Genomic DNA, 27,179 nt, shown 5'->3' with positions numbered 1-27,179 from the left:
GGGACCGTGGTGTGCGTGAGGGACATGACGTTCAAGGTGATTCTGGGGTTCCAAGAGAGTCTTAGAATTCAGGCAAGGCAGGATCCCGGAGTTCAGAGGAGGCTCTTGGAGGTCCGGCTGGATCTAGGAGTTCTGGCAGAATCTTGGGTGTTCTCTGGGGGAGCCGCATAACCTCTAGGCAGGGCCCAGACCTCCGAGGAAGGAGCACGGGGGGCTTGTGCAGGTCGCAGGGCACATGGGTAGCTTGAGGAGCACAACTCGACGGCATCAAGGGGTAGGAAGGGGCAGAGTCCCCCGTCGGGCAACAGGTTTGCGCAACAGAGGCAAGGGATAGAAAGGAAACTTCGTCCAGTGTGATTGCCAGACTTACTCGAAAAACTCGTCTTTAACGATGGTACTCCAAGCCAGGGCAAACCCGAGGAGCAGGATAAGCAGGACAACCAGGGGTGAGCAGGATAGGCAGGACAACCAGGGGTGAGCAGGATAAACAGGACAACCAGGGGTGAGCAGGATAAACAGGACAACCAGGGGTAAGCAGGATAAACAGGACAACCAGGGGTAAGCAGGATAAGCAGGACAACCAGGGGTGAGCAGGATAAGCAGGACAACCAGGGTGAGCAGGATAAGCAGGACAACCAGGGGTGAGCAGGATAAGCAGGACAACCAGGGGTGAGCAGGATAAACAGGACAACCAGGGGTGAGCAGGATAAGCAGGACAACCAGGGGTGAACAGGATAGGCAGGACAACCAGGGGTGAGCAGGATAAGCAGGACAACCAGGGGTGAGCAGGATAAACAGGACAACCAGGGGTGAGCAGGATAAGCAGGACAACCAGGGGTGAGCAGGATAAGCAGGACAACCAGGGGTGAGCAGGATAAGCAGGACAACCAGGGGTGAGCAGGATAGGCAGGACAACCAGGAGTGAGCAGGATAGGCAGGACAACCAGGGGTGAGCAGGATAAGCAGGACAACCAGGGGTAAGCAGCATAGGTAAGACAAAACCCCAACTCCACTCAGTCCAAGAGGCCCCTCTATACACCGCCAGCCAATGGGCATCAGGTGCACCACCTTGCGCCCCAAGAAGCCAAGATGATCCAGAGGTGAAATTAGGCTCAAGGGCGAAAGGCGGACGGCTACAAGACCCGGAATCCGCGGCCCGGACCAAGAACCGGAACGCCGGCTCAGGACCGGAGCATAACACATCACTGTTCTGGAGGAACAAGATAGGGAACATTTCTGGCGAAGGCTTGGGATAGAGACATAGCCAATGGCCAACACACAAGCTTGGATAATGCGAACAGAGCTAAAGGAAACATTGTTGATTGTGAGGACCAATTCTAACAGACAGAGGAAAGTGGTAGTGGATCGGGGGTAGAAGTGTATTGGGAATGATCATTCATGGTGTGAATGAGGTAATCGTGGCCACGGAGTTGAATGCTAGAAAGAAGATCGCGAGCATGAGAAGTTTCACCAATACAGATTGGAAGGGACTGACCGAGGAAGACAGAATCAAGTCGAGCTATGAGCATAAGAGTGCAGTGGGTCAGGAGCAGGTAGAGATAATATGCCTACCCAGCACAGTCGGGATTGTGGATCTTGGGTATTGGGTCAAGGTAAGCAGTTGTGGGCGAAGGATCCGTGAGTGGATGGGAGATCTCCAGAACTGATGAGGTCGGTAATGGTTTCAGAGACAGTTTTATGTAGTTCTGGAGTAGGGTCCTCCTCATGTGGTACGGATAAGGAGATGCTGGATTTCACAAGTTCACTCGGAAACAGTCCAACAGCACATCCTTTGTCTGGGGGTTTGATTGTAAATTTGGGATAGGCGCAGAGAGAGCGGAGCTCGGAGTCGGTAAGGTTTGAGGAGGAATGAGCTGTGCCGGTGTGGCTGATTGATTAAACCATCCAGAGCAGGGCAGCAAACCAGATCGATATGCCGAAGGAGGAGGTTTGCGGAAGGGAGAAGGGGACATCAGTGCGTCAAGTGGGAAGGGAAACGCATTGTATTTTTATTTTACTGTTAACACTGCTTTAGACAATTTGGACTTTGATAAAAATGACTCTGCCTTCTTCGGGTCAAATTGTACAATCAAATAAATACATAATACAAAGTAGTTTTCCATCATTTTTCTAGATGATTTTACATCAGAAATTAGAAATAGTGTACAGTCGACGTTCTTGACGAGGAACTTGGCTCTCGGCCTGTAGGAAGGGTCTCAGCATGTTTGAGAATTTGTTTTAATCCAACGTAAGGCCACTAAGAAAGCCATACGAATCCAAAAGAATAAACATGAGGGCAAACTGGCCAATAATATAAAGTGGAATGCTAAAAGTTTGTTTTTCAGTTATATAAAGAGTAAAAGGGCGGTGAGAGTTGAAACTGGACTACCGGAAATAAGGCTGGTGATGTAGTAATGGGGGATAATGAAATGGCATATGAAGCTCATGAGTACTTTACATCAGCTCTTCCTGTGAAAGACTTTAACAGTGTTCCTGAAGACCGTGAGTGCCAGGGAGCATGAGTGAGTGCCTTTTCTATTATAAAGGAAAAAGCGCCAAAGAAACGCTAAGGTCTTAAATAGAACCAGTGGACCATATGGTTGACATCCCACAGTTCTGAAAGAGGTTGCCGAAGAGATAGCGGATGCAGTGGTTATCATTTTTCAAGAATCACTGGATTCTGTTATGGTTCCGGAGGAATGCCAAATTGCAAATGTCTCTGCACTCTTTAAAAAGGGAGGAAGGCAAATAAAGAATGAAATTATAGGCCCGTTATGCTAACCTGCCTGACAAATCTGACAGGGTTCCTCGAGGACGTAACAATTAGCATAAAAATAATGAAGGGAGGTGGATGACTTTGGCACAAATGTAACCCTCAGGCTCGCCCGGCTCCTGTTCGTCTAGGGGAGTCGGCCTTTGGCCCCACCAAACTGGGTAATCACGTTGTGTGGATGTTGTGCACTGTACCCCCAGCTACAAACGCACAACGTAAAATACCAGATAGTACACCATATGCAATTAAATGATAGAACATTATGAATCTTAATCTGAATATAGTACTGAAAATAAAAAAAGTGCCCAAGTCAAGACAAAGTCACGTTTGAGCTCACTCAACAGTCATTCTTCCACCATCGGTCTCCTCCGAGCGTCGCCGAACTTCGGACTTCCACATCCCAGTCTACTCCGCCTGGTGGTCTACCCGCTCTCTTCACACGTGTCCTCCCTCTTCATCTCTCCTCGACAAAAACCGCGAAGACAACGTCCTTCCTGATACACAAGACAAAGCAACAATCTCCGATGGGCTAACAGGCATAACCCAAACATTGCTGCTACAGAGAAACAATTACCTCAGCAGGGAACATTACTTAGAAGCCATTACCTTAGCCTTAGCAGTGAAACATTTCAAAGAAGCCATTACATAGAAAGATAGAAAGCCTATGGCACATCACAGGCCCTTAGGCCTAAAACGCTGCACTGAACATGTCCTTACCTTAGAATCTACCTAGGGTTACCCATAGCCCTCTAATTTTCTAAACTCCATGTACCTATCCAGAAGTCTCTTAAACGACACTATTGTTTTCGCCTCCACGACCGTCGTCGACTGCCCATTCCGCGAACTCACCTTCACTGTGTAAATAAACGTACACCTGGCATCTCCTCTGTACCTCCCTCCAAACACATTACAACTGTGCCCTCTCGTGTTAGCCATTTCAGCCCTGGGAAAAAGCCTTGGCTATCCACACAATAAATGCCCTTCATCATCTTATACACCTCTATCAGATCACCTCTCATCCTCCGTCCCTCCAAGGAGAAAAGGCCAAGTTCACTCAAACAATTCTCATAAGGCATGCCCTCCAATCCAGGTGACATCCCTGTACAGCTCCTCTGCACCCTTTCTATGGTTTCCACATCCTTCCTGCAGTGAGTCTATCAGAACTGAGCACAGTACTCCAAGTGGAGTTTGAACAGGTTCCTATATAGCTGCAGCATTACCTCTCGGCTACTAAACTTAACCCCACGATTGATGAAGGCCAATACACAGTCTGCCTTCTTAACCACAGAGTAAACCTGCGCAGCAGCTTTGCATGCCCTATGGACTCGGACCCCAAGATCTCTCTGATCCTCCACACTGCCAAGAATCTTACGATTAATACTATATACTGCCATCCTATTTGATCTACCAAAATGAATCACCTCACACTTATCTGGGATGAACTCCATCTGTCATTTTGCATCCTATCAATCTCCCACTGTAATCTTTGATGGCCCTCCAAACTATCCACAACACCACCAAACTTTGTGTTATCAGCAAATTTACTAACCCAACCCTCCACTTCCTCATCCAGATCATCTACAAAGATCATGAAGAGTAGTGGTCCCACAACAGATCCCTGAGACACACCACTGGTCACCGGCCTCCTTATAGAATGTGACCCACCTGCAACCACTCATTGCCTTCTGTGGGCAAGCCAACTCTGGATGCACAACGCAATGTCCCCTTGGATCCTATGCATCCTTATTCTCTCAATAAGCCTTGCACGGGGTATCTTGCTGAAATCCATATACACTACATCTACTGCCTTGTTTTCATCAATGTCACATGGTCAAAAATTTCAGTCAGGTTCATAACGCATGACCTGCCTTTGACAAAGTCATGCTGACTCTTCCTAATCATATTATACGTCTCCAAGTATTCATGAATCCTGTCTACAAGGATGTTTTCTATCAACTTGCCAACCACTGAATGGAGACTCACTGGTCTATAATTTCCTCGTCTATCTCTACTCCCTTTCTTTAATAAAGGATCAACATTCACAACCCTCCAATCCTTTACTTGTATTTCCAGAAGGCATTTCACACGGTGCCACGCATGAGGCCGCTTAACATGATAAAATCACATGGAAATACAGGGAAGATGCTGACATGGTTAGAGGGATGGCTGACAGGCAGGGACCAGCGACTGGAATAAAGGGGGGCATTTCCTGGTTGTCTGCCAGTGACTAGTAGTGTTCTCCAGAGGCCAGTATTAGAAATCTACTTTTCATACTTTTGTCAATAATTTAGATAAAGAAATTGATAGCTTTGCAGCAACGTTGTCAGAAGTTATGAAGATAGTTGGAGGGGTATGTAGCTCTGAAGAAGCAATGGGATTACAGAAAGAAACTGGGGCATCAAGGGAAATGATGAGAGGGCAGGTGTATGGGGTTGAATCGATCCGGGATCAGCCATTATGAAATTGCAGACGGACTTACTGGTTTGAATGGCTTAATTCTACTCCTTTGTCTAATGGTTTTATGGTCTAAGGATATAAAAATTTGTAAGAATGGGAAAAAATTGGCAGGTTGAATACAATGTTGAGAAATGAGCTGGTCGTAAAGAAGGCAGATGTTGGTATTCATTTCAAAGTGGAATATAATATAAAAACAGCGAGAGTAGCTGAATACTTATAAGCAACAGTCCGCACTGTTTGCACTTGGTGTACTGTCAACAGTTTTATGCCCTGTATCTCAGAAAGCATGCGCTCACATCGGGGGGAGTCCAGATTACGAGGATGATTCTGGGAAAGAAGGGTTAAGATGTAAGAGCGTTGGCCCTGTACACACTGGAATTTAGAAGAATGCGAGTAGATTGTATTGAAACCTACCAAATGTTGAAAAGACTTGTTTAGGTGGATGTGGAGACGATGTTTCATTTCCAGAGTCTCCAGAAATTGTAGACACAACCTCAGATTTGAGAGGGATCACTTTCGAACAAAGTTAAGTAGGATATTGTTTTTCCAGAGAATGGTGAATCTGCGGAATATGCCCTCGGCCATGGACAGGTGTGCAAGCCAAGTGAAATATTGAAAGCAAAAAAAAAAAAGATAATTTCCTGATTCGTCAGGGCATCAAAGGTGATCTGGGATTAAACATAATTGATTGACGAAGCAGCTTTGATGGGCTGAATGGACTGTCTTAATGTACCATACAGTGACTGCCATTTCGTTGCCAGCAAGCAGGGTGCAGCTCTCCGTAATCTCATAAATGGGTAGGTGATTGAATCACCGAGTTAGCAGATGCCTTGCCAGCTTTGCATATGTGATTCATGCTGAGTTGGAAGCTTTGAGCAGAATGGCCAGGTGCTTCAGAAACAGTCTTCCCAATAGGCAAAGTAGGTGGTGGCTTCAGCAGTTCTCTGGATCCACAAGTATAGGTGCTCCTGATGCAGTGTCTCCCGGTGAATTAATGAGCTTCTGTTTGCACGAGGTAGCTCCATTGGATGATGCAAAACCTGCGGTTGGAGACACTAAAATCATGAGTTGTTTTTCTTCTCATTTATATCAATATCCCGTGTCATCTCTTGGTATGTACAGGCGCCGGACAAGCACACACCTTGTACAGCAAGGTGACACAGAGGGAATGCGGACCACTCATGGTCTTTGCAGTGAAACTGTGAACTCTGGAGATGAGAGCTCAGAGAAATTGTAATCATTAGGTATGAGAGACAAGAAATCATACTACATCTATTGTTCTTTTCCCCTTTCTCTCTGGGTTTTGTGCTTCACTGTATCTGTCTAATGCACACTGCAATATCTCGCTCTCAGCTCTTCCTCCCTTCTCTTTCCCACTGTCCCTCCAGCCTCTATTTCATCAATGCTCCCTCGCTTTTCCCTATTCTCTCTCTCTCTCTCTCTCTCTCCCCTCCCCCTCTCGTTCTGTCTCTCTCTCACACATATCCCTCGGCATTAGTCTGTTAATATGGATATCTGTCGCGCTCTTTGCCCTCCACATCACCTTCATGTCACCCACAGGAATGCAGTATTTGACAAAACACTGTGCTGGAGATGTTGGTGAGGTTAAAAGCAGAGACTCGGTTAATGATAACACAACAGACAGTGGGATTAATTTAATTTCTGGAAAGGTGACAGGCTGAGAGTAGTGGGAAATCACGGCGGTTGTGCTTAGTTCCCAGCGATGACAGCCATTGAACTGAGGGGGGCACATGTCCAGTTCCCGTGGTACGGAGGGTGAGTGAAATTTTTTTTTGAATACCATCCAATACACGATCCCCTTCCTGCACGGTCTCTCCCACCAGCTCTTTCCCCTCCACCTCCTTTACTCCCGATCAGCTTCTCCCCATTCCACACTCTTCCTCTTCCTCTCCAGAACCTCTTTCGAGATCGTCCATTTCCCTTCTCTTTAAGGCAGACTGCGCAGGCTGGATTGATCCTCGTAGACCGGAATAGACTAACTGGGCTGTTCTGACCGATAGCATGGGAGAAGTATGGATGGGTTACACAGTGCGAACGATCACCCTTGTAGCACAGTTCTCAATAGTACAGAGGACAGATTGACGTGGCCGTGCAAGAGGTTCAGAGGGACTGTGAGCAATGTCACCCAGAGGTGGTGGTATGGTGGTGAGGGGTGCTGGGACCGGGAATACGCTGCCATGGAGCGTAGATAGTGGATGTATGCAGTGATTCTGACTGTCCATCCCCATTATCCAGGTAAACATACAGAAACATTGGCATTGCCACCTGCGGACGAAGTGTTTGTAAATAGAATGGTATTGTGTACTAGAATGGGCATGGTGGCCGAAGGGGAGCTTGATCAACAACCTGTGAATCGCCCTATGTCTATGGCAAATATAGTGTAATGGCCGGCACAGCACAATTTTGTGTGCTTAACACTGCTCTACCTTCTCTAAGCCCATGACTATGTGGCTAGGGACATCTCAAATATCAACTGTAAACTGCTGTGAATGTAATCATTGTTGGCAGAATTTAGATCTGTGAGGAAAGGGCGAACAAGAGCAAGGTATACCAGTTAGTTGAGTAGTCCCACAACAACAACCTTGGACTCAACTTCAGCATGACCAAAGAGCTGATTGTGGAGTTCAGGAAGGGCTAAAAAGAGGGAGCAAAGTCAAACAGCATCGAGAGGTCAGGAGTGGAAAGAGCAAGCATTTTAAAGTTCCTGGGTGTCAATATCTCTGATGCCCTAACATTGACACAAAATATTGTATATGTATAAAGAATACAATTCAGGGACTTTATTACATTCCGAGTTTGAGGAGATTTGGGTTGTCAACTAAATACTTGCTAACAACCACTGGACACTGTGGGGAGAAACTCACCTTTGTCAGGCTTCACACGTATAGCGTGATACAACTGTGGTACCGCGAAGTCCATGAGGTTGGGATGGCTCGCTCACCCACCCACACCCCAGTTTGTGTGAATGCTGTGTGATTTTCTACCCCCGGCAATCGTCCTTTGGCAAGATATAACATTTCTCACACTGAATACAAATTATAAAGAAGTATATTTACGAATGTTAACTTAAGCACCTAGTTACCAAAGGAAGGGCTGGAAAAAAATGACCTATTATACTTAAGCAGCCACCTGTGCACAGTGGAGATCAAATCATCCAGAAACATTTGTTTCCGCTTGAAATCCACGACAAACAAAAGGGCTCTACTTCCAGAGTATTGGTCCTTCCTCCTGAAGACATTCATTTGCATAAAGCACCTTGTGCAAGAGGGACGGCGTCTTCATCCATCTTCCCTCCTGCATTCTTCCAGCTCCCACCATCAAAGAGCTGCCCTCACAGCATTCTGTAGAACCCTTATCAATTCTACCATCCTGACTGGATGACACTACATTCTTAAGTTGTACAGTAAATCCCCTTATCTCAGATCAAACCCTAGAAGCTTATAATAAAACAGACTTCTCTCACAAAATTGATAAACTGAAATGCCTACAGCATAGCAGACCGAATGTTAATCAGGGTGTTACACTTACATGACTTTATTTCTTAGAACAAGATTTTGATGATTGATAATTGCCACTTAATTGTACCTGTGTAAATTGTCAGATTGAGTTAACCTGCAGCAGTATCCGGCGATGTGCTGTACGGTGGGGGCGGGGTGGGGGTGATTGATAAGTTCCTGGCCTGATGTAGAAAGAGTCAATTTTAGAGAACCGAACACATTTAATTTTCAACATAGTCCCGTCCTACATTTACACACTTTGCCCAGCGGCCGTGGAGCATACGGATCTTGCTCATCTGCAGGGGTGATTGATAGGTTTGTCACCTAAGAAACATGGAACGATACAGCAGAATACAGGCCTTTCGGCCCACAATGCTGTGCCGACCCATAAACCCTGACTCCCATATAAACCACCCCACACACACACACATTAAATTCCTCCATGTAACTGTCTAGTAGTCTCTTAAATTTCACCAGGGTATCTGCCTCCACCATTGACTCAGGCAGTGCATTCCACGCACCAACCACTCTCTGTATAAAAAGCCTTAATCTAATATCCCCCTTGAACTTTTCACCCCTTACCTGAATGCCATGTTCTCTTGAATTGAGTGGTGCCCTGGGGAAGAGGCACTGGCTGTCCACTCTATTTATTCCTCTTAATATCTTATATACCTCTATCATGTCTCCTCTCATCCTCCATCTCTCCAGAGAGTAAAGCCCAGTCTCCCCTCATCTCTGATCATAATGCATACTCTCTAAACCAGGCAGCATCCTGGTAAATCTCCTCTGTACCCTTTCCAATGCTTCCACATCCTTCCTACAGTGAGGCGACCAGAACTGGATACAGTACTCCAAGTGTGGCCTAACCAGACTTTTATAGAGCTGCATCATTACCCTGCGACTCTTAAACTTTATCCCTCGACTTATGAAAGCTAACACTGCATAAGTTTTCTTAACTACCCTATCTACCTGTGAGACAGCTTTCAGGGATCTGTGGACATGCACTCCAGATACCTCTGCTCCTCCAAACTCCCAGAAATCCTGCCCTTTCTTTTGTACTCTGCCTTGGAGTTTGGCTTTGCGAAGTGTACCACCACACACTTCTCTGGTTTGAACTCCATCTGCCACTTCTCAGCCCACTTCTGCATCCTATCAATGTCTCTCTGCAATCTTCGACAATCCTCAGCACTATCCACAACACCACCATCCTTTGTGCATCTGAAACTTGTCAACCCACCCTTCTGCCCCAACATCCAGGTTGTTAATAAAAATCATTGTGGAACAACACTAGTCACAATCCTCCAATCCGACTCTCTCCACCATGACCCTCTGCTTTCTGTAGGCAAGCCAATTCTGAAACCTGGTCAAACTTCACTGGATACCATACCTTCTGACTCTCTGAATAAGCCTACCGTGTGGTACCTTGTCAAATGCCTTACTAAAATCCATGTAGATAATATCCACTGCACTACACTCATCTATATGCCTGGTCATCTACTCAGAGAACTCTATCAGGCTTGTTAGACTCGATCTCCCCTTCACAAAGCCATGCTGACTGTCCCTGATCAGACCATGAATCTCTAAATGCCCATAGACTCTATCTCTAAGAAGCTTTACCAACAGCTTTCCCACCACAGGCGTAAGGCTCACTGGTCTATAATTACCTGGACTAATTCTACGAACTTTTTTGAACATGGGGACAACCTTCACCCCTCCCCCCAATCTTCCAGTACCATTCTAGTGGACAACGAGGACACAAATATCCAGTCTCATCAATCTCTTCTCTCGCCTCATGGAGCAGCCTGGGGAATAAACCTTCAGACCTTGGGGACTTATCTGTCCTTTTTTTTTTTAACAAATCCAACAGCTCTTCTCCCTTAATATCAACATGCTCCAGAACATCATCCTCACTAATATTGTCCTCACCATCATTAAGTTTCCTCTCATTGGTGAATACCGAAGAGAAGTATTCATTGAGCACCTCACTCATTTCCACAGCCTCCAGGAACATCTTCCCAACTTTATCTCTATTCCGTCCTATCTTCACTCCTGTAAACCTTTTCTTCTTCGGATAATTGAAGAATGCCTTGGGGTTTTCCTCTAGATTACTCGCCAAGGCCTTTTCATACACCGTTCTTGCTCTCCTCAGCCTCTTCTTAAGCTCCTTTCTTGCTACCCTATATTCCTCAATAGACTCATCTGATCCTCGCTTCCTGAACCTCACGTATGCTGCCTTCTTCCAAATGACTAGATTTTCCACCTCTCTTGTTAACCGTGGTTCCTTCACTCTGCAATTCTTCAACTTCCTCACCAGGACAAATTAATCCCTAACATCCTGCAAGAGCTCCCTAACCATCGACCACATGTCCATAGTACATTTCCCTGCAAAAACATCATCCCAATTCACACCTGCAAGTTCTAGCCTGAGAGACATAATTTGCCCTTCCCCAATTAAAAATTTTCCTGTCCCGTTTGATTCTATCCTTTTCCATGATAATTTTAATGGCCAGTGAGCGGTGGTCAGTGTCTCCCAGATGCTCATCCACTGAAAGATCTGTGACCTGTCCTGGTTCATTTCCTAATACTAGATCTAGTATGGCATTCCCTCTAGTCGGCCTGCCAACATACTGTGACAGAAACCCGTTCTGGACACACTCAATAAAATCTGCCCCTTCTAAACCCCAATGCATTCTTCAATTATGTGATGACAGGACCGAATAGAGATAAAGGTGGGAAGACGTGCCTGGAGGCTGTGGAAGTGAGCAAGGTCCTCAATGAATACTTCTCTTAGGTTTTCATCAATGAGAGGGAATTTGATGACAGTGAGGACAATATGAGTGAGGTTGATGTTCTGGAGCATGTTGATATCAAGGGAGAAGAGGTGTTGGAGTTGTTAAAATGCATTAGGACGGAGTAGTCCCCGGGGCCTGACGGAATATTCCCCAGGCTGCTCCACGTGGCGAGGGAAGAGATTGCTGAGCCTCTGGCTAGGATTTTTATGTCCTCGTTATCCCCTTGTTCAAAAAAGTTAGTAGAGATAGTCTGGGTAATTATAGACCAGTGAGTCTTACGTCTGTAAAAGATTCTTAGAGATAGAATCTAAGGGCATTTAAAGAATCATGTTCTGCTCAGAGACAGTCAGCATGGCTTTGTGAAGGGCAGATCGTGTCTAACAAGCCTGATAGAGTTCTTTGAGGAGGTGACCAGGCACATAGATGAGGGTAGTGCAGTGGATGTGATTTACATTGTTTTAATGAGGCATTTGACAAGATACAACATGGTAGCTTATTCCGAAAGTCAGAAGGCATGGGATCCAGGGAAGTTTGGCCAGGTGGATTCAGAATTGGCTTGCCAGCAGATAGCAGAGTGTTGTGGTGGATGGAATACATTCAGATTAGCGGGTTGTGACTAGTAGTATCCCACAAGGATCGATTCTGGGTCCTCTACCTTCATGATTTTTGTTACCGACCTGGATATATGGGGAGAAGGTTGGGTTCGCAAGTTTGCAGATGAAACAAAGGTTGGTGGTGTCATGGATAGTATTGAGGATTGTCGACGATTGCAGAGACACATTAATAGGATGCAGAAGTGGGCTGAGAAGTGGCAGATGGAGTTCAATCCAGAGAAGTCTGAGGTGGTACACCTTGGAAAGACAAACTCCAAGGCAGAGTACAAAGTAAATGGTAGGATACAGGGGAGTGTGGAGGAGCAGAGGGATCTGGGGGTACATATCCACAGATCCCTGAAAGTTAACTCACAGGTAGATCGGGTAGTTAAGAAAGTGTATGGAGTGTTAGCCTTCATAAGTCGAGGGATAGAGCTTAAGAGTTGCGGGGTAGTGATGCAACTGTATACAACTCTAGTTAGACCACAGTTGGAGTATTGTGTCCAGTTCTGGTATCCGCAGTATAGCAAAGATGTGGAAGCATTGGAAAGGGTACAGGTATGATTTCCCAGAATGCTAACTGGTTTAGAGGGTATGCATTATGATCACAGATTAAGGGAGCTAGGGCTTTACTCTTTGGGGAGAAGGAGGATGAGAGGAGACATGATAAAGATTCACAAGATATTAAGAGAAATAGATAGAGTGGACAGCCAGCGCCTCTTCCCCAGGGCACTACTGCTCAGTACAAGAGAACATGGCTTTAAGGTAAGGGGACAAAAGTGCAAGGGAGATATTAGATGAAGGTTTTTTACACAGAGAGTGGTTGTTGCGTTGTATGCACTACCTGAGTCAGTGGTGGAGGCAGATACACGAGTGAAATTTAGGAGACTACTAGACAGGTATATTGAGGAATTTAAGGTGGAGGGTTATATGAAGGTAGGGTTTAAGGGTTGGCACAGCATTGTGGGCCGATTGTCCTGTATTGTTCAATGTTCTATGTTCTATGTACCATGTCCTTTCCCACCTTCCCTTCTGAGCTGAGGGACCAGTCTCAGTGTCGGAAACGCAACCGTCCCCAGCAACAATATCCAAGATGGTATACTTATTATTGAAGTTAGTTTTAGGAGTTTGGAAAGGGGTCCAGAAGAGACCCTATGAACTGTGCTGTTTTTAAGAGGGGGGGGGCATCCCGAGCAATGAGAGAGAGAGAGAGAGAGAGAGAGAGAGAGAGAGGGAGCAAGAGCGAGAGAGAGAGAGAGAGAGAGAGAGAGAGAGAGAGAGAGAGAGAGAGAGAGAGAGAGAGAGAGAGAGAGAGAGAGAGAGAGAGAGAGAGAGAGAGAGAGAGAGAGAGAAATTGCCCGAAAGAATGATGATGTTAAGGTTCCTCTGCTGATTGTTCACCTTTCAACCGTACTTGCCAGCTTGTATGGTTTCTGCAGAAAGCGGTGGGAGGAGCAGGTTGATGGACAGCTGATGTCCAGCATGTGGAGATAAGGAGCAGATCCGCTGGGCCACAGACAGACACACCACGAGACACACACTGTGTCGGACACTGAACGAGATTTGTGCACCCACGTGAAGGTGGAGTTTTGGAGGATCATTTCGGGAAAATCGATCAGTGGCTCACAGTGTGTAAAGGTGCGACTGGTGGGGAATTATTTTTGTGTACACTCTTGCCTGTGTGATAATTCCACTACTGAAGAACGGTCGTACGTATCATGGTCATAGTCGGTAACCACAATAGGACTTCAGAAGACAACGGGAAGATCGACGGCATCACCTCTCACCCCTCTCTCTCTCTCTCTCTCTCTCTCTCTCTCTCTCTTTCTCCCTCCCTCCAACTGAACTCTCTTCATCATCGTAAGATTGTATCCAATTACCCCTGGCTTTGAAAGAGCCTAGTTTTGTTCCTATTTCCACACATACATATATATCTATATCTATATCATTGCTAACCTGTTTGATATATTTGCATTTATATTACTGTATTGCGTAATTTACTAATAAACATTATTAGTTTATAGCAATACCAGACTCCAGTGTGTTTTCCATTTCTGTTGGTTCTTTAACCCGATCCATGTGGACGCGTCCAAAATTGGGGTCTACGTCTGGGGCTTTGAACAAAATTGTGTGGGGGATTGTTTGAATTGAATGAGGTACATTCCCTTATTTTGATTTGGTTGTGTGGAAAAACAGCAGAAATGGAGTTTGAGTGTACTAAGTTTATGGTGCATCCAACCCCTGACGCGTTGGATGAGGCTAAGAGGGATGTAGTGATGGGAATCGCTTGTAAGCTAAAGATTAAAGTGACCGCTCGCACGAGGAGGGCTCAGGTACAGCTGTTAAAAGCACAACATAATGTAGCCGAGGGGAAATTCGAAGAGGAGGCATTGGAGATGTTTGTTGAGGGTAAAGCACTTACTGAGGCTGAGGTTCAGCTTCAAGTAGATAAAATGAAGTAAGAACATGAGTTCCGAGTAAAAAAAAACAGAAACTGGCGGCTGAGGAAGCAGAAAGGCAGAGAGAGGAGCAAAATAAAAATCCAGAAATTGTGATTTTAAAGGAGAGAGCTCTCACAGAAGAGGAGGTTCAGAGAGAGTCAGTAGTAATTTATCTTAGAGGTGGGGTGTTGATGAGGAAGTGGAGACCACCTACTGTGCTTGCAGATGAGGATTGGGCTATTGAACATCAAGTGGTGGTCCCGGAAGTTTACAGGGTTGAAATTTTAAACATGGCTCATAGTATGTCTTTAGGTGAACACCTCAAAGTGGAAAAGCCAATAAATGAAATTGTTGAAGGAATTCTATTGGCCTAATTTAAGGAAGAAGGTTGTGAACTTGTCCAGGACTTGCCATATCTTTCAGGGTGCAGGAAAACCTAATCAGGTGATCCCAAAAGCACCATTTAGGCTGATACCTGTTTTTGGTGAACCATTTTCCAGGGTCATGGATTGAACGGGTCTATTGCCAAAGACAGCAGCTGGCTACGAGTATGTGTGCTGTGTCTAGGTTCCATGGAATGGTGCCACTGTGGAACATCAAGGTAAAAACACTTATCAAATTCTCCACACCGGTAGGTCTAACTAAAGAAATTCAATCTGACCAGGGTAGTAACTTTACATCAAGAACATTCCAGGGGATAGTTAAAGAGTTGAGAGCTAAGCATATTGTGTCACCTTTGGCCTTACTCAGAGAGCAATGGTCAGGTCAGAATGTAAATGTGATCAGGTGTTATCATGACTCCGACCTCGCACTAGTGAGTACTGTCATGACAATGGAGGAGTTTGTCGTGGCTAGTACTGGAGGACAAAATCATTTTACTGAACTCCCTGTAGTTTTCACAAGACTCAGAAAGTCTGATGTTTTTTGAAAAATATTGATGGGAAAATTCAACATTTGCAGTCAAAGCAGCAAAAAAATTGAAGATTTTAATTAACCAGCATAAAGATTTATTCCCTGATATTCTCAGACTGTGCACGACGGCAGTGCATGACATCACTGTCAAGTCAGCCCAGCCCATTAAAAATGGACTTGGACTTGGACAGAATGAACTTGGAGAAAAGCAAGCTGGTGGAAAAAAAAAATTGAGTACATGCTGGCAGCTGGTATTATTCGGCGATCTACCTCAGAGTTGGCAGCGTCTTGTGTTCTTGTACCGAAATCGGACGGTAACGTGATATCCTGTACTGACTACAGGAAAGTCAATGCCATCACAAAGACAGATGCTGATCCTATCCCGAGAGTAGATGATTGCATTGATAAAGCTATGTACCTTACAGAAAATTGACTTGCTGAAAGGATATTGGTGATTTCCTTTGACTGAAATGGCTAGAGAAATCACAGCGTTTGTCACACCTTCAGGGCTGTATGAATATAATGTTTAACCTTGTGGAATAAAAAATGCTCCAGGTACATTTAAAAGGATGATTGACTTGGTAATTAGATGTTTAGAAAACACAGGGGCTTATATCGAAGATTTAGTGGTCTGGAATGACATGTGGGAAGAGCACGCTATGGCTGTGGGAAAATTGTTTGAGCAACTGTAACCTATATTGTGTTATCATCCCATATTCAGAACATCTGACTTTTCCAAACCATTCTCCATAGCAACAGATGCTAGTGACAAGGCTGCTGGAGCAGTATTATTGCAGAAAGGTGCGGATGACATTGAACACCCAGTGACTTATTTCTCCAAGAAATTTAATGTACACCAGAAAAAAACTATTCCACTATGGGAAAAGAGTTACTGCCACTTATTCTGTCTTTGCAACATTTCAAAGTTTATATTTGTCCTGCCCACAAGCCACAGATAGCTTACACAGATCATAATCCCTTAGTGGCTAATATGAAAAATAAGAACAGAAGATTGTTGAATTGGAGTCTGATATTGCAAGAATATGATCTCGAAATTAGACATGTCAAAGGTACTGACAACATCATAGCCAATTATTTATCTAGATGTTAAGTTTGAAACTGTACCCGTTTTACTCTGTTATCTGATGATTACTCATGTATTGTTACAAACTCTGTAATTCACATTTAACCTGAAATTTTACCCCCCATAAAAATTTCTTAAAAGGAGGAGGTGTTGGGGGTCACCCTAGTATGGAAAGGGGTCCAGAATAGACACTATAAATGGTGCTGCTTTTAAGAGAGAGAGGGAAAGGCTTCCAGAGCAATGAGAGAGAGAGCAAAACTGCTCGAAAGAATGATGTTATGGTTCCTCTGCTGATTGTTTACCTTTCACAAGGTTACTTGATTGCTTGTACGGTTTCTGCAGAAAGCGGTGGGAGGAGCAGGCTGATGGACAACTGGTGTCCAGCATGTGGAGATAAAGAGAAGATCCACTGTTACACAGACAGACACACCAGGAGACACACACAGTGTCAGACACTGAACGATAATTGTGCACCCACGTGAAGTTGGGGTTTTGGAGGATCAATTGGGGGAAATCGATCAGGGGCTCACAGTGTGAAAAGGTGCAAACGGTGGGGAATTATTTGAATTATTTGTGTGCTCTTGCCTAGGTGATAACGGTCGTACGTATCATGGTCATAGTCGGTGATCACAACAGGACTTCGGAAGACAACGGGAAGATCAACGGCATCACCTCTCTCTCTCTCAAACGTTACTCAACTAAATACCACGAACTGAACTGAACTCTTGTCATCATCGTAAGACTGTATCCAATTACCCCTAGGTTTGATAGAGCCTAGTTTTGTTCCTATTTCCACACATACATATATATCTATATCTGTATCATTGCTAACCTGTTTGATATATTTGCATTTATATTACTGTATTGAGTAATTTACTAATAAACACTATTAGTTTATAGCAATACCAGACCCCAAAGTGTTTTCCATTTCTGCTGGTTCTTTAACCCGGTCACTGGGTACGTGACAGTAGAAAGAGATGGGTTATTTACTTCAATCATTCTGCACTACCACTCAAAGAGTTGTACTGCATGTGCATGTAACGAGAGCCGTATAACTGATCTCCTTCTACCTTAGGCCACGAACTTATCTCCTTCTCCTTGTTCACAGGTTATGGGGGGAAGGCCGTGGAGTCGGTGCTGAGGCAGAGGGGGGAAAGATCAGCCAGGATTGAATTCCAGAGCAGAGTTGATGGGGCCAGATGGCCAAATTCTGCTGCTGTGTCTTGTGGGCTTATAGATAGGTGCGTGGATCTGTGAAGGGCTATGGTCCAGATTCCCTCTCCACAGTGTAACACCCTGGGAAATGTTTCACCGCTGACGTAATGTTCTCTCTGTAGAAGCAGTGTTTGAGTTATGGGGAAAAATAACAGGTGCTTTGGAATGAGAGCTGGCTCCTTTGTTTGGAGGGAGGTGAAGAGGGAAGACGCTGGAGAGAAGCGGTGGTAGGACTGGACGCATTGGGGAAATTGTAATTAGTTGGAGACAGGCGCCGAGATCGATGGAGGATCGATGAACTGAGCTCCAACTTGTGCACATTGACAGTTTAATTATAAGGGGACATTTGTTTTTTTAATCTTTCTTATCTTTACTAATCTTTCAGTTAATATTCACAAATATAATTTCCTTAATCGTATTCAGTGTGCTGTCTGATATTTCTGGGTATTGAGCTGTAACAGGGTAGCAAATTACACAGCATTCACACAAAGCGGGTTTGGGGTGGGTGCGCTGCATCAGTCTCCCGATTTTGGCGGGACCAGAGTGCGTCTTCCCTGGACTTACGCAGCCAAGGAAAGCATCCGGGACCTAGGCACGTTGTCGAGTGAGTTTTCAAATGAAAGACACTTCCACGACATCGGTGGACTGATTACCATTAGGTCCCTGGAGTTTATCAGCTCTCAGGAGTCGAGTTCTGTACTTCTGATCTTACAGTTGTAAATTTTATCATCTCTTTCTCGCTTATTTAGTTTTCTAATGCTTTTGGAATCGATTTCCTTATGACACCTGTAGTGTCATTCGTGGTATGGATTATTAACGGGCTAATAGCTATCCTCCTGTTTTCCAAAGGAATACTTTTTTAAATTTTCTGCAAAAAGTTACAAGGCGAGCAGACATAAGAAAATGAGTCTGATGAAAGTTTTCAGGTCGAATCGCTAACTGTTTACGAATTTCCATAGGTGATGCCTGGCCTCCTGAGTTCCTACTGCAATTTGTGCGTGCTGTATGCAGATTTCCAGCATCTGCAGATTTTCTCGCGTTTCTGATAAGAAATGAATCTTTCCTTTAGTGGATGCGACCAAAGGGGTTCACCAAAGCACTAAACTGACGGGTATATTGTTTCACATATAAAATGCTGGAGGAACTCAGCAGGCCAGCCAGCAACTGTGGGAAAAAATACAGTCGACATATCGGGCGAGACCCTTCGGAGAGAAAAAAAAACTGAGGAATAGATTTATAAATTGGAGGAGGAGTGAGGAAGGAGAGAAAATCCAGATGATAGGTGAATCCTGAAGAGGAAGGGATGAAGTTCAGATGCTGGGAGGTTGATTGATGAAAGAGACAGAGGACCACGGGAAAAAGGGGGAGGGGCAGATTTTCTCTTGTTTGTAAATTTAATTGTTTCTAAATCTTTTCGTAAACCACGCGGTCATTCAAAGACAACAAACAACTCGTGTTCCTACTCTCTCACCGGGATGATTTTAAAACCTCCCCGACACACCACAATGCAGCTTTGATCTTGGATAAACCAATGGGAAATCCTAACCGTGCCAATGATTTCAAAACAAGAACAGCGGCCGAACACATAATATCGCCGGCAGAAGAAAGCCGGTGACTCCTGGATCCCTGACTCCAAAACAAAGACACTTTAACAAAAATGCTGCGTGAATGAATACCGTGAAACAAACATCAGAAGCGGCAGTATTCTCGCCGAGATCCTACTTAAAATTTCTATCACTTGTTCGATATATTTTCCGAATCGATTCATGCAGCCAAACAGCTGAGGGGCCTTTGGCTGACCTGAGCGGTGCAGGCTGTTATCCTGTGGGGCTCAGAATCTCTGTGCAAGCAGCTGCCTGCCCGCAGGGCGAATTCCAACACACACATTCCTCAGGAGAGGGAGCGACCTCTCTGCTGAAATCGGAGCAGCCGGCTCGGTAGCTTGCTGTCAATCAATACTGAAGGAACTTGGTTTAATATATTGTTTAACCATTCCTTCTCCACGGAATGGCAGCAAAATCGATAGAGATAATATTTATGTGATATCGAATCTGAGAGTGAATTAGTACCGTTAGAGTTGCTGCCCGAAATGCTGAGGGTTTATAATCTTTTTTTTCTTTTTTTTCGTGGTCGGTGCACTGCCCTGATTCCTCCAGGTTGTTACAGCCAAGGGTGTTAATGGGAACAAGGTCCCTCTGCCTATTAAATGCTCCCAATGGCGTTCACCTAAATAGCCTTTGACAACCAAGTCCGGCTCCTGGCCTGCACGTGTCGCTTAGCTACTGACCCCGACGGAACAGTTTCTACTGACAGGAGACGGAGCAAGAGTCTTAATAATTGCCGTTTCGGGCAGATGTGGCTCGTCAGCCGCGGTTGACAGTTCGATTGGAAGGAATACTCTGATCTCAAACCTCCGCTACCTTATGGCTGAATCTACTCATGAGAAAGGATTCGATAGTAAACACAGAGGGAAAACTCCGGAGCTGCAGTTCCTAAATTGATTTCAACCCTGACTGGCAACTCCTGAGACGCTGCCGGTGTCAAACTGTATGGATCTCTGCCGATCCTTGCTGCTCATTATGCGCGTGGAGCGGGGCAGCCTGCTACATGGGCAACAGCTTGCTCTCCGTATCGTACTGACCTGGTTTGCGTATCTAGACAGCTAGGGCACAACATCGATGCTCAAATCTGGCCGACAGAGGCCCTCACCTCACACTGCCCTACGAAAGGGACCCAAGTAGTCGAGTGTCAGATTGTGCCCCGTGACCCTTGACTGATCCCACACCGCGTCTGTGGGAGAGGGATGCAGCAGGACTGGTAGAACCACTGACATCCTCGGCCTGGGGAAGAGGTGGACACCGCAGCCATGGTGCCACCCACCTGACACAGCTGTCGGGTCTGGCTTTGGTGGCGGTACAGAGGAGGTTCACCGGGTTGATTCCTGAGATGGGGGGGGGGGGGTGATTAGACTACGGGGAACTATTGATTCACCTGGGACTGTACGCGCTGGAATTCAGAAGATTGAGAAGAGATCTGATAGGTACATATAAAAATATAACAGGGATGGAAAAATAGAGGCAGGAAAGTTTTTCTTTCCCAGTGGTAGGAAAGACTAGAACGAGGATGCATAGTCTCAAGATTCGGGGAGTAGATTTAGGATGGAGATCTTCTTTCCCAGAGAGTGGAGAATTCTCCGCCCGATAAAGCAGTTGAGCATACCTCAGTAAATATACTTAAGACAAGGTTGGATAGGTTTTTAAATACTAGGGGAATTCAGGGTGATGAGGAAAAGGCAGGCAGGTGGAGATGAGTTCATGGTCAGATCAGCCATGACCTTACTGAATGGCAGAGCCGGCTCGACGGGGCAGATGGCCGACTTCTGCTCCTATTACCTGTGTTCTTACTTCTTATCTTCGACCGGAGCGGGTCGGACCGTGGGCTGAGGAGGAGGAGCACAACGAACAGGGGAATCCCTGAGGGGCACAAGGTGAAACACATGCAGAAATATAAAAAGCTGCGTTAACCTTACCTCACGTCCGCATTTATCTTCTCAGTTGATTTCTGGGCCGATCTCACAAGTTCTCTCCTTATTATTCAATCCCAGCTGTCCCCGACCTGGCGCCCACGGATAATGGTAAGGGTCCATCGCATCTAATCGGTCGGAAAAGCTTGCTCGACGCCAAACGTGGGACGGACGTCCTCTCGTTAAAGTCTGCAAGTCCCAGGCTGTGAACTCGAGCCGCTCACGCTCTGCGAGATACGAAGCTCCGCCCAGCAGGTCCCGTCCTGCCCGGGGCAAGACGAGTTTCACCTTAAACGTCCCAGCACACAGTCACCTGCTCATTCGGAATCAAATCAAAGCCCTTCTCCAGCTCCCTCCCACTTCAACTGTGAACAAGATATGTCAAGCCCTTTGCTAAATAATTGCAGGGAATTCAGCAAAAACTAATCTGTAAATCAATTTCCCTGTTTCATTTTGTGTTTAATTACAGAAGTCTGGCTATAAAATTCATGTTATTTTGCATGTTTTTTTTGCTGTATAAGAGGTCGCGGAACCCCCGCCCCTTAAGTCACCCCCGTGTAAGATAAGTCATACGAAAGGGGAACTGTCCAATACAACGTATCGGGAAGGTTGCTTTTCTGGCTCGCTGGGTATTTGCTCCTCTTTCCGGATCACTTCCAGTCGGGTTTCGGGAGCATGATGTTGGCACTCTAACTGCTCAGCGGCATGAGACCCTCAAATATTCGCCGGCCTCCATGGGTATTCAATATTGGGTATCTCCTGCAACTAATAACGTGGCCACTGAGTGGATGTGCTCGTGGTCTTCTGCTGCTGTAGCCCATCCACTGCCAGGCTCCTCAAGGCTTATTCAAAATGCTTTCATGGTAGGATTTTTTTTGAATAACGCTCGCTTTCCAGAGATCCCGCTTGCAGAATCGTTCCCGGCGGGAAACGTCCTGCAAGATCGGGGATGCTGACTGATGTAGCTCAGGTAAATTTCCGTTCGAATACCCAGCGGATAGACCATGCCCCATTTCACTTGTATTTAAATCCTGTGGTCATTAGCGGGGGCAATGGAACTCTTTGCCTCAGGCAGCTGTGCTGAATGGAGATGAGAAGGAATTTATTTCGCCAGAGAGTGGTGAATATGTGGAATTCTTTGCCACTGGTGGCTGTGGAGACCAAGGCTTTAAGTATATTTAAGGCAGAGTTTGATAGATTCTTGATGGGCTAGGACATGAAGTGATACCGGAGAACAGAGAACATAGAAATCTACAGCACATTTCAGGTCCTTCGGCCCACAATGCTGAGCCGACCATGTAACGGCCTCTGGAAAATGACTAGAATTTCCCTACGATATAGCCTTCTATCTTTTTCTAAGCTCCATGTTCCTGTCTAAGACTCTCTTAGAAGACCCTATTTTATGCGCCTTTTCCACCGTCGCGGGCAGTTCAATCCACTCACTCACCAGTTTCTGTGTGAAAGACATTCCTTCCGTACCTACCTCCAAGCACATTATAACTACGGAACACCTCCCACCATCGCCTCCCTCCTTCTGTTAGGTTGAACAATCATGCATTTTCATTACGAAGTCAGGGGCTGAGGAGAAACTGTATTGAGCGGTAAAATTATGGGGCATTGATACTGCAGATCAGTGGTTCCCAAACTTTTTGATTCTAAATGACCAATATCATTTGTCAAGGAGAGAGTAGACATGCGGGGGATGGAAATGAGAGTTCATGGAGAGTGGGGCAAGTTTTCTCAGTTGTTTTTCCCTGGTTATCAATTTTATCCTGTATCTAAGGCTACCACCAGCATATTTTGTGTTATCTGCAGTCTGTTTGGATTTATTCTCTCTGCCTGTCACTGCGGTTCGAATAATATGGCCCAAGTGCGAACTGACGGACACTGAATCGGGTCGATAGGTCACAGACTTTAATGTGATTAGTGTAAAAAGTGGAAGAAAACAATAAATACTAGGCCAAATAGGGCCGCTAGTTAAAACTAAAGTCATCTAGGGATAACTGTACATTCTTGTGTGTCTTTAGTGTGTTAATGTTCACAATGTAGATAAATGACAATAATATCACTACTGAAATAAAAGGGGAACAAATGCCGTCTATGATCAGATGCAGAATCAATTACAGAAGCAAATGAGAATATCATGAATGTATCTTTCATTGATAAGATTTAGCCACTGCATTCAATCATTGACAACTAATTGGCAGTGGCACAATGTAAACACCAATGCTATTGAACAGAAAATCATACCAAATGTAGTGGTTACTGCCCAGTCCATAAGGGGTAAAGGCCTCCCAACTGTTCTGCACATCTACATGAAGAGCTATGGCAGGAAAACAGAATCCATCATCAGGAAATCCCCAATACCCAGGACATGTTCTCTTCTTGCTGTTGCCATCCAGCTTGTGGTACAGGAGCCCTCAGACTCACACCACTAGTTTCAGGAACAGTTACCACTCTTCAATCATCAGGCACTTGACTCAAAGAGGATAACTTCACTTGACTTCACCCATCATTGAAATGTTTCCAGAACCAATGGACTCTCTTTCAAGAACTCTTCATCTCATGTTTTTGATATGTAGGACTTTTATTTATCATCATCTCTTCATTTTGTATTTGCTCAGGTTGTTGTCTTCTGCACTCTGGCTGAAGGCCTTAGTTGGGCAATCTATTGTTGATTCTGCTGTGATTATTCTTCTATAGATGACAACAGGATTAATTTCAGGGTTGTTTATGGTGAAGTATAATTGCTTTAATAATATGTAACCCCCTGGTAAGCCTCAGGCTCGCTCAGGCCGCTTCCATCTAGGGGGAGCAGCCTTTGGCCCCGTCATACTGGGTAATCTGGGTGGGTGATGTGTGATGTCCCCAGCACACCAAATAACAGACAGTACACCATATGAGATTAAATGAGTTCACTTTAAAGATCTTACTGGAGCTATGTACTTAACAGAGATACAATATAAAAGGAAAAGGAAAAGGCACCAAACTTATCAAAGTCCAAACCACTTTGTGCACAACTGTTAGAGCTCAATTAATGAAGTATTCTGGCCACCATTCGATCCCCTCAGACCTACTCGACTCGCAGCACAGGACCACCCGTAAGCACTCCCTGTCTTCGTCTCCTCGCCAATAACCATGGCCTCGGAACCCCGCTCGGGTCTGTTCCGTCGCTCAGCTTACAGCATCGTGTCCTCTGTCTCTCACCCCCTCGCGCCGACTCCCCAAAAGCCCGCCAATAATAGCTGACAGATCCAGAAGAGAAAATAACATCTATCCCAATTGGTTAACAAATGAATACAATTCTTGTTATCAGTAATTTTAATCCAAACAAGCTGTGAGAGAAAACACTTATTATAACGATATAACAATTACAGCATGGAAACAGGCCATCTCGGCCCTTCTCGTCCATGCCGAACACTTACTCTCACCTAATCCCACTGACCCGCACTCAGCCCATAACCCTACATTCCTTTCTTGTCCATAACAAAGAAGCATTCTTTTTTTTTAACAAAACAAAGAAGCCATTTTGATTAACGTACGCAGTAGCAATAAAAGAAGAACCCCCCCCTTTACAAATAAAATGTACTTTAAACTTTGAAAATGGAAAAGTGTAACCTGTTTATCAATAATATTTAGGAAATGCAGAAGACGGACTATACAGATAAATATGTGTTTTCTTTTGCTTAGATCCACCCCCACTGTCTCAGATTCCCGACGACAACACCCCACCACCATTGCCATTCCGCCAATAGATTAAATACAGTGATATATTGAATGACCATAATCCAGGATCTTCTATGTCAATTCTTTTCACTCTTCCTGCATTCTCTGTTCTGTTTATTTTTTGTACTTGGACAGGACGTACTTGCAGGGGGTCTGTTCTATCAGTATCTCACGCATCTGTGGAACAGGAATAGGTGAAGAAACACGGTCAATTTGCACTGTCAAACAAGAGAAAATCTGCAGATGCTGCAAATTACAGAAGATCCTCCAGGATCTCAGCAGCCCAGGTAGCACCAGTGGAAAATGTTTTGGGCTGAAACCCTTCAGCAGATCATAGGACAACTAGGATCCCTACCATCCAAGCCATGCTCTCTTCTCACTGCTGCCATTGAACAGAAGGTAGAGGTGTCTGAGGTCTCACATGACCAGATCAAGGATAATTGTTACGCTGCAACCTTTGGGCTGCTGAACCAACATGGATAACTTCACTCATATCAATACTAAACTGAAGCCACAACCTATGGACTCAGTTTCAAGGACTCTGCAGCTCAGGTTCTCATTATTATATATTGATCTATCAATTTACAATGACCCCTAAAGTGTTCAGCCTCCAACACTTTGTTCCCCTAAATATTACAAACAGCGATTTTGTTCAATTAAACTGAGCATTTTTATTTGTGAATCACATGCTCCTTTTTATCATACTAGAGCCCAAAAACAGTGAGAATTGGAACGCATGAGAGCATCAATAATAGTCTTTTGCATGGATACTGCCTGGCCTGCTGAGTTCCCTCAGTAATTTGTGTGGAATTTGCACTGTGTTGGGTTCATGACCCCTAGCAGGACAGCAGAATACTTGTCTCATCCCAGCATCATCCACAGAAATCCATCCGTATGCATTGAGAATCCCTCTCCTTCGCAACAGGAATCACATCACCAAAACACAGGGAGACTTAATCCCTTCCAAAACAGATCATTAATTTTCCTGATTAATCAACAACCAACCCTAAACTCATCAGGTGTTGGAAATCACCTTCCAACATACAGATCAAGGACATCTCCCCATGAGGCCATCAGGGGAATCAGCGTTCCCATCACACAGGGAATCTTTTCCAAACCTACAAAGATCGCTCACTCTGCATGCAAGACTATCCATTTCCTCTGGTTCCTGCCTAAACCAGAAAGAACTCCTTCGTACAAAATAAGTATTCCCCGTTTCCTTGGTTGTGGATAAAGCCAATGATTCAGATCCCAACCCTTCCCCTCTGAAAAAGAAAAAGAACAATGCTGTATACTGCACTTCCAAAAAGAAAGTTAGGGACCCTTCTCAAATCCCTCAGTCTAGGGTATTCCATAAGTCCCCTTATAACAGCTAACTTCCTTTTCCTACATCAGAAAAGAACTAACCATCTTACAGACTGCCTTTCGCAGTGCAGTGTATCCCTGTCTCTTAAACAGAGCAACACTTTTCTCCCCCAGACCCCACCCTCTTCCCCATCTAGTTCCAACAAAGGTTCTCTCAGCTGAAACAAAGTCTGGTTCGCCTTCCCACTGCTGCCTGTCCTGAAGGGCATTTACGACCACTTTTTTGTGTGCATTCTTCACCCACTCCTCTACACCACTGGAAACCCAAACCTCAGACTGGTGGAATTCCCACATACCGCCCAGCCACAACCACATATTCAATTTCACAAAACAAGTGAGATTGCCTCTTCCTTTACACAACTTGGGAGATATTCTTCTCTCCAAATCTGAGGGAAACACTTCAACGAGTACCATGGAAAACATTCTACTCTAGAAATCAAGGGAACCAGAACAGCTCAAAGTGAAGGATAAACCATCTCATCAAACACCAGTAAAGTCAGAAAGTGATCATCAGCACCACCAAACTCTGGCAACTGTAGCTGAGTGGAAATGCCAGTCATTGGGAAATATGATGGGAAACTGGCATCTGGGAAGGAGGGAGCATTGCTGACTGTGGAACAAACTATGAAAATGTGGGATGATGATGATGGAGAAAAGAAGTAATATTGATTATGGAAGGGAAATAATGTTAACCACACTAACTGGGGTTAACTGGTCACTGGGCATTCTTTCCAATTGGCAGAATGAGAGATTAACTGGTTTTCCACTAATTTGTATAAC

At 45.0% G+C, this 27,179-nt stretch overlaps 1 protein-coding gene and 1 long non-coding RNA gene across 2 annotated transcripts in view; both read right to left on the bottom strand.

Moving 5' to 3' along the window:
- The window catches only part of LOC140723875 (uncharacterized), a 44,570-nt gene extending 23,072 nt beyond the window's left edge, over positions 1–21,498 (bottom strand). The window contains exon 1 of the long non-coding RNA XR_012097993.1: positions 21,315–21,498. This is a non-coding gene — a long non-coding RNA (uncharacterized lncRNA). The remainder of the gene's footprint in view (positions 1–21,314) is intronic.
- A 3,442-nt stretch (positions 21,499–24,940) lies between these two features.
- The window catches only part of LOC140723876 (uncharacterized), a 60,231-nt gene continuing 57,992 nt past the window's right edge, over positions 24,941–27,179 (bottom strand). Inside the window, exon 13 of the mRNA XM_073038422.1 lies at positions 24,941–25,211. Coding sequence (XP_072894523.1) covers positions 25,149–25,211 — 63 coding nt within the window. The 3' untranslated portion in view covers positions 24,941–25,148. The remainder of the gene's footprint in view (positions 25,212–27,179) is intronic.

The sequence above is a fragment of the Hemitrygon akajei genome, unplaced genomic scaffold (assembly GCF_048418815.1).
Source record: "Hemitrygon akajei unplaced genomic scaffold, sHemAka1.3 Scf000143, whole genome shotgun sequence".
NCBI lineage: Eukaryota > Metazoa > Chordata > Chondrichthyes > Myliobatiformes > Dasyatidae > Hemitrygon > Hemitrygon akajei.
This window is presented reverse-complemented; position numbering and strand designations above follow the sequence as displayed.